Source organism: Trichechus manatus, unplaced genomic scaffold, assembly GCF_000243295.1.
Source record: "Trichechus manatus latirostris isolate Lorelei unplaced genomic scaffold, TriManLat1.0 scaffold00017, whole genome shotgun sequence".
In the NCBI taxonomy this organism is placed as follows: Eukaryota; Metazoa; Chordata; class Mammalia; order Sirenia; family Trichechidae; genus Trichechus; species Trichechus manatus.
The window spans coordinates 25,833,407-25,841,282 of NW_004443953.1; the positions used below are offsets into that span (position 1 = coordinate 25,833,407).

The 7,876-nt window shown below is 39.1% G+C and overlaps 1 protein-coding gene across 1 annotated transcript; it reads right to left on the reverse strand.

Moving 5' to 3' along the window:
- Positions 1 to 369: 369 nt before the first annotated feature.
- COL10A1 (collagen type X alpha 1 chain) lies at positions 370 to 7,401 on the reverse strand. Its single transcript, XM_004372483.2, has 2 exons — positions 6,992 to 7,401; positions 370 to 2,441 (listed from the first exon to the last, which is right to left on the reverse strand). Exons 1-2 carry the CDS (start codon positions 7,185 to 7,187, stop codon positions 553 to 555), a joined length of 2,085 nt encoding a protein of 694 aa, XP_004372540.2. The 5' UTR covers positions 7,188 to 7,401; the 3' UTR covers positions 370 to 552.
- Positions 7,402 to 7,876: the final 475 nt, after the last annotated feature.

Genomic DNA, 7,876 nt, shown 5'->3' on the forward strand with positions numbered 1-7,876 from the left:
GGGGTCATATAAGCCTTAGAGTAATGCACCACCAGAAATATCTTAGGGTATACAGTGTTTTTTTTAAATTTAAGTATTCAAGTATTTAAGTTTGTAAGAGTCATATGATACCTCTTGAATGTTTCCCGGAAGTTCTCGTATTAATTGTTAGAAATGGGCTTATTTTAAAAAGAAATGCTGAGTTTCTGAAATCAATTTAGCATAATTTAAGGTTGTATTTCTATTTTCTGCAGTAGTTTTTTTTTTTTTTAACTTAGTAAGGTTTTTATGGTGAAATTGTTAAATATTGAAGGAATTCACAGAAAACTTTAAAAGTTTTTAGGCTTGCTGACTAAAAATTCAAGAGAGTCTTCACATATTGTTAGCCAGTGCTGCTCATTTTTTTCAGGGAGCACGTTTGTTGGTCTGATAACTCAAGTCTGTATTTTGGAAAACTAAACAAAAATTACTCACATTTTTTCAGCCTACATCTGTATGCATTTTGTGGGGTGGGGTGGGATTGGGGAATGCCTTTTCAAGCAGAAGATTTAGATTGGCTCGGCAAGAATTTGCTCACATTGGAGCCACTAGGAATCCTGAGAAAGAGGAGTGGACATACTCAGAGGAGTACAGGCCATTAGACTCAGCATTGGGCAATTGGAGCCACACCTGGTCATTTTCTGCGAGATCAATTACTGCGCTCCCGGAAGCCTGATCCAGGTAGCCTTTAGTATATTCATCATAGGTGTACATTATGGGGGTGCCGTTCTTATATAGGCCAACCCAAACATGGGTCCCCTTCACATGCATGTTGTAGGAGAAATAGTATATTCCTGGTATCACACAGGTAAAGATTCCAGTTCTTGGGTTATAGTGCTGTTGCCTGTTATACAAAATCTTATCAAATGGGATGGGGGTGCCTATTGCTGGGTAAGCTTTGGAGAGAATGACAGTAAAAGCAGACACAGGCATTCCTGTAACACCCTGATTGGCCCTAACAAGAGGCATTCCAGAAAGACTGGGCCTTTGGCCTGCCTTTATGAAGCCCTCGGGCATGACTGCTTGTCCTGGGGGACCTGGGGGCCCTGGAGGCCCTGGGAGGCCAGGCTCTCCAGCATGACCTCTTGGGCCTGGAGGTCCAGCTGGCCCAGTTGGTCCACTGAGGCCCTTAGTTGCTATGCCAGCTGGGCCAGGAGGACCTGGATATCCTGGATCCCCTTTAGCTCCAGGGAATCCTGGAATGCCTGGTGGCCCAATGGGGCCTCTAGTACCTGGTATTCCAGGGGCACCTCTTGGACCAGGGTCACCATTATGTCCAGGCACTCCCTTAGCTCCTGCTGGGCCCATAGGACCTGGAAGACCAGGAGACCCTCCAACTCCAGGATCACCTTTTGGGCCTGGTAAACCTGGGTTACCTTTAGGACCATCGAGACCTGGTTCTCCTGCATACCCTGGTTTTCCATCTAAACCAGGGAAGCCTCTTTCTCCCTTAGCCCCAGGGTGTCCAGCAGTCCCTGCTGGCCCTGTCTCACCTTTAGAGCCTGGGATACCATGGTTACCTGGGATGCCCTTTGGTCCTTGGGGTCCCATATTTCCAGGGGGTCCTGGCAGACCTGGTTCCCCAGGATAACCTGCTGGACCCGGTTCCCCTTTGACACCTGGACTCCCTGGAAGGCCAGCAGGTCCTCTTTGCCCTTTCAGGCCTGGCAAGCCTGGTTTCCCAAAGCCTGGAGCCCCTGGGGGCCCAGCTATTCCTGGAGCCCCGGGGTGACCTTTTGCTCCTGGAATTCCTGGCTGACCTGGGGCTCCAGTGGGTCCTGGCTTTCCAATGCCTTCTAGTCCTTGTTCCCCAGGAGGACCTTGTGGACCTGGTGGGCCAGTGGGTCCCCTTTCCCCTTGAAAGCCCCGATCACCTTTGATGCCTGGTTGTCCTGGAAGCCCATTTTCACCTCTTTTTCCTACTCCAGTAGGTCCAGGTGGTCCCACAGGTCCCTGAGCGCCCGGAAGGCCCCTCTCACCTGCACGGCCAGGAGCACCATATCCTGTTTCCCCTTTCTGTCCAATCATACCAGGGACACCTGGTGCTCCGTTTTCGCCAGGAAAGCCTCTAGGTCCAGGGGCTCCTGTAGGTCCCTGTTGTCCAGGTTTTCCTGGCACAGAAAGTCCAGCTGGGCCAGGGATTCCAGGTGGCCCTGGTGGACCCTGGGGTCCTGGTAAACCAGCTGGTCCAATATCTCCTTTTGGTCCATATGGTCCTCTTTCTCCTGGTTTTCCTGGGAGTCCTGGCACACCTGGCTTTCCAGTGACTGATGGTCCTGGTGGTCCTGGCAACCCCGGCTCTCCTCTGGGTCCAGGACTTCCGTAGCCCGGTTTTCCTGGCGGTCCAGAAGGACCTGGCTGTCCTCGAGGTCCAGCAGGGCCTGCTGGTCCAGGAATACCTTGCTCTCCTCTTACTGGTATGCCTAAAAGATACACCCAAAACACACACCCCGAGAAGGGGATGTCAGTAATATTACTAAGGATAATCACTGCTTCTCTAAATATGAATTGGGATAAAGCATTTCTGTCTTATTCAGTTCATTCAACAGCCTTTAGGCCGACCAGTCTTAAATGGTTTTGGAAGATACATTTTATTTTTTTGAGAAACATTGCTAGAGAAGATGATCTCCCAAGACCCTGGCTACAATAATACTTTCATTACACTCTAATGATCTATACAGATATGCTGGGATTGAAGAATTTGTTTAGAATAAGGGTGCAATGAAGGTAGATTTATCACATTTGTTTTAGGAAAATCATCTACTTATAAAGGAAAGAAAAAAAAGATATTTGACAGAAAAGGAATAAAAAGACAAGTGCAGAATAAATGGGAAAGTGTTGAACTATAACAATTTTCCTTCATGAAAGCTATCTATAAATCAAAATAAGAAACAGAGTTAATTCTAATTTACATCTGCCATAGCCATTTTGAATACAGTTTGGATTTAGGCTGATTTTTTTCTCCCCGACCCCAGTATATCCTATGAACGCCTATACTCTCCATTGTTGTTGTTGTTAGCTGCCATCAAGTCATCCCCAACTCATGGGGACCCCATGTACAATGGTATTGAATCATTGTGATCCATAGGGTTTTCATTGGCTGGTTTTCGGAAATAGATCCCCAGGTTTTTCTTCCTAGTCCATCTTGCTCTGGAAGCTCCACTGAAACTTGTTCAGCATCATAGCAACTCAAAAGCCTCCACTGACAAATAGGTGGAAGCTGCACATGAGGGGCATTGGCTGGGAATTGAACCTGGTCTCCCACATGGAAGACTAGAGTTCTACCACTGAACCACCGGTGCCCTTATACTCTCCATTACTGACTTAAAAATCGAAGCAAAGAATTAGGGAATTAGAAATAGTATTAAAGTAAGAAGTGCTGTAGGGCCACAAGTGTGAGTGAAGCACGCAACTGCTCCTGCAGGAGCTTCAGCCACAAAGAGCATTATCAGTGCCTTAGGAGGTTTTCAAGTGCTGTTTTGGTATCTGGAAGGTGGAATGTCACAGGACATTATAGGCGTTAAGACATACCATTATGGAAATATTACTATTTCAAAGAATCTTTTGGCAGTAATCATCATAATCATCTACATAAAATATTCTATATTTTGCAGAATACTTAAGTTGCTAGCGAAGATGGTAATCAAATTACAGGATTTTTAATATCTACTTGTAGAATTTATATTAAAACCATTTTCAGTTTGATAAGTTTTCAGAAACATAGAACACTTGCTTATACCATTTAGATTTTTACACTGTCAGAAAATGTCTTGTAGTAATGATGTAGACTTAGTAAATGTCACTGTAGTTGAATAGTTTGGTCAAAACCTGAAAATGACTCATAGCTATGACTTGTGAGCCACATTAAAAAAAATATGATTAATGTACTTATGCTCGATTCAACTAAATATTCAATGGTTTTAAAAATCAAAATGAAAATTAAATGGGAAGCAATGTTGAATGAATTGAAAATTGCCTTTAAAAACATATTTTATGGGTATAGTTCCCTTTAACTATTAGTTGTTGATAGAGCATTGTATTTAACAAAAAAAAAACCTTTATTATTGATTGACTGGCATTTAAGAAGTCAGCCAACAGTAGTTGCTAATATTATTCTCTTGGGTAGAGATACTGCTGAGATTTGAAAAACATTTGGTGAGAAATGAAATATAAAATGCAGAGCAGGATCATTAAAATAGGTATGCTGAAATAGGAAAGTAATCATTTTAGACTAATTAGAGTTATATTTCAATTTACAAATATTTACAAATATTTAAATGTATGTGTTAATTTACCCATGGATTTTCAGAAAATAATATTAGGAAAAAGACTATGAGAAAAATTAATTTACAGAAATAATATCAATACGTATCTTATTAATTGACTTTAGTGCACATGTATGATACATCTATCTATATGTAAACTGGATGTTGATATATTACAAATAGAGTAGATGAATAAATGAAGGATTTCTTTGTGGTTCAGAATAAAATAGCACATTTTAAAAAAAGCATACTATGTTAGATGGGTGTTTGCATCAGAGTCTTATTGTAAGGATCATGTTCATACTAAAAATAATTGTCTTAATCTGATTGGAAATCTGTTTAAATGTTAAAATAGAGAGGAAAAACAAGTCTTACTGAAAACAATTGCACTGGGCACCATGTGAGGCTAAGAACTCCAGTGACAGGGTGATCTCTATCACCTGGAATGTTGCTAAATGTGTCCTCAGCCTCTCAGTGCAAGAGGGAATGTGGTTTCTGTTGAATCGTTGGGGTTCAGCTCCTGCTCATAGTTCACCATCTGAAATACTTCATATGTTCAAGATTAAGGTGACACCATCCTCAAGGAAAGACAAATACCCAGTAGAGAAGTTTCCTAAATGCCAATAAACTGAAATAGTGGCTGGTTGTGCCACCTGAGACTGCCCATCAGATGTGGAATCCTCTGCATCATAATTTATAGTGTGTTTTGGCTGAACTCTCTTTTAGCCTGTGTTGCATAGACGTGCCTATGAATTACTTAGGAACCTCTTTGTATTTATATCATCAACTTAGTGTTTTACTTGTATAAAGTGTGGCCTTTTGTCTTTGTTACAGCACATTAGTGCCTGCCTTTGGATGATAATGTATTTAAGTTTCCACCTTGCATTATCAAGTAGAGACTAAGGTAGATTTAATAGTTAAAATGTAGCTTCTAAACTTTACCATTTGTTAACAAGATATACATTTTCATCTATTCTGTAAAAATAGCCAAGATGAAGCAGCACATTAAAGTGGGGAGACAGAAATATTTGTAAGCTTCTAAAGTGGTACATTTTATTTTTAATTTAAGATTATTTATAGTGATCTTGGTAAACAATAAAAAGTCTAAATTTGTGATCATAGAGAGTATTGAAGGAGCCCTGGTGGTGCAGTGGTTAAAGCACTCAGCTGCTAACTGAAAGGTCAGCAGTTCAAACCCACCAGCTGCTCCTCGGAAGAAAGATGTGGCAGTCTGCTTCCATAGATTTACAGCCTTGGAAACCCTACGGGACAGTTCTACTGTGTCCTATAGGGTCGCTATGAGTCGGAATCGACTTGATGGCACTGGGTTTGATTTTTGGTTTAGTGAGTATTGAATCCAGTGTTATTATCAAACATTTAAAATTGGATTTGTTACTTTAAGTAGTTGGTTTCCTTGTCTTTTGTACTTTTTCCCCTAACTTCTGTCTTTCTCTTATTTTTTTTTAATATTTTGAGACATGCAAGAGTATATGTTTTGCTGTGAATTTATTTTTAAATATTAAGCTACCTCTTGTGAAATATTTTAAATTTTATCTTTCTTCTTAAAAAGACAGTCCCATAAGTTTAATTAGCTCAGAATAGCTGTTCCCAAACATTTATTTATGGTAAATATCTTTAACTTTATTTAGAGGATAAAATATATAACTATAATGAAAAAAAATAGGAAATTTGAATCCTACAGTAAGTTTAGATTACTCAGTTCAATTCAGTAGATGTTTTACAGGCAGTTTGTGTCAGATCTGTTAAAGGGAATTAGTGAATATGAGACCTAATGGTCACTCTTCTGTGAGGATCTGTTAGAACTTTACATACATTGTCTCAGTACTTCTTCACAGTAACTGACTAAGCTGGACAGATGAGGAGCAGATTTAAGAAAATAAAAACTTATCTAAGGCTACATCAACAGAAGTACAAATAAAAGTAATAGTAGAAGTAGTAGTAGCAAGAGTAGTAGTAATTACTAACATGTAAGCACTTTATAAATATTAACTCATTTAAGCCCCATAATAACAGCCCTCTGAGATAGCTGCTTCTTGTTTTGCAGATGAGGAGACTAAGGCACACGAAGGGTAAATAACCCATCCATGGTCATACGGCTAGTACTGGCAGTTAAGTCTGTGCACTTAACCACTACACTATTCAAAAATGTATAAATAATTGTGAGAATGGCTACTCCACTTGCCTATTAAATTTATTTGGGAGGAGTATCAGGTTTTATTTGATAAGATTTAGTTTATGTGTAAATTTGTGGGCTAGTTGAATAGGTTTCAAAAGTAAATATGTTTTAAGTGTTTAGATACATAAACTTGTTACTCTATACACTTGGCAGTTGTTTTTAATTAAAACATTTTAAACTTGATTAATTTTGTTTGGATTAATATTTCTAGGTTATGAGTAGTTATTTGTGCAAAAGCATCATTTGAGGGGGAAAATGTCCACACATGAAAATTCTTAATATTCTTTAGGTATATCTTTCTACTGTATTTATTGTGCAAAAGATATTAATGTTCTTGAATAGACCTACTCTTTCCACAAATCATTTTCTTATAATAATTTGGACTAATTTAGGAGTATTAAAAATAATTTAACACCAAACAGAGTTAAAAGCATTTTGTTAAGAAGGTCATTAAGATTGTAGAAGGCGACAACCAACTAGTTAACAGAGCAAAATACACAATTCAGTTTACCTTTACTCTTTATGGCATAGGGAATGAAGAAGTGTGTCTTGGTGTTAGGTGGTGGGCCTTTTATGCCTGTGGGTGTTTGGTATCGCTCAGCATAAAACACTCCATGAACAAAGTTCAAGGCCATTAGCAGCAAAAAGGCTATTTGTGGCAGCATATTCTCAGATGAATTCTGAAAAACAGAAAGGAATAATTTCATACAGCTTTGTTATCTACCTGTTTCCTTTTTCTAATGTTGCACAGATAAATTCTTTATACAATTGTCTACTCTTTTCTTACCCTACCCTATGCTTTTTGAAAATATTCCATAAATTAATGACAGTTAACAATTTTTTATGTGAATATATGTTTTAGTAATTTTTAGAAACAACGTTAAAATAATCAAGTAAAAATGAAGTGATTTATAAAAAAGAAACAGGAACCATCATTGGATGCGTGTATTAAATAGTTCAGGATCTCTGACATAGACTGAAATATCCAGTAGTTTCAAAATACACTGAAATTCAGATCAGTTTTAACAAATATGCACATATTAGGACTATTTTATATAAACTGATAGAAATTAAACCCTCTGAATGCATTTTTTATGGGAAGCCATTTTTTTTTAATAACAAAAAGAGAAATAGTTAATTTGTTGAAGCTTGTTTCCAAGAAAGATAACATATGACCAGTCAGCATCAAGCCATGGACTTACCTGGGTGCTCAGAATTCCTGGAAAAGGTCTCTTGACAGATTTCTGAGGCCTCCTCTGCCCAGGTGAGCAGTGCAGAAGATGCCCCCTCCAGAGCTGCCCTGCAGTATTTATACTGTTTTTCCCTTACTGCATGAGGTTACCCTGAGTTTAAGCTCCTCCCCTTAGAGGTGGTAAGCACTAATTATGGTGGAAAG

Bases quoted from the DNA above. Each gene is read 5' to 3' on its own strand.
- COL10A1 (XM_004372483.2), bottom strand. From the start codon at position 7,187: ATGAAATTATTCCTTTCTGTTTTTCAGAATTCATCTGAGAATATGCTG. The intron at 2,442-6,991 runs GTAAACTGAATT...TGTATCTTTTAG, and splicing joins CTATGCCATAAAGAGTAAAG to GCATACCAGTAAGAGGAGAG.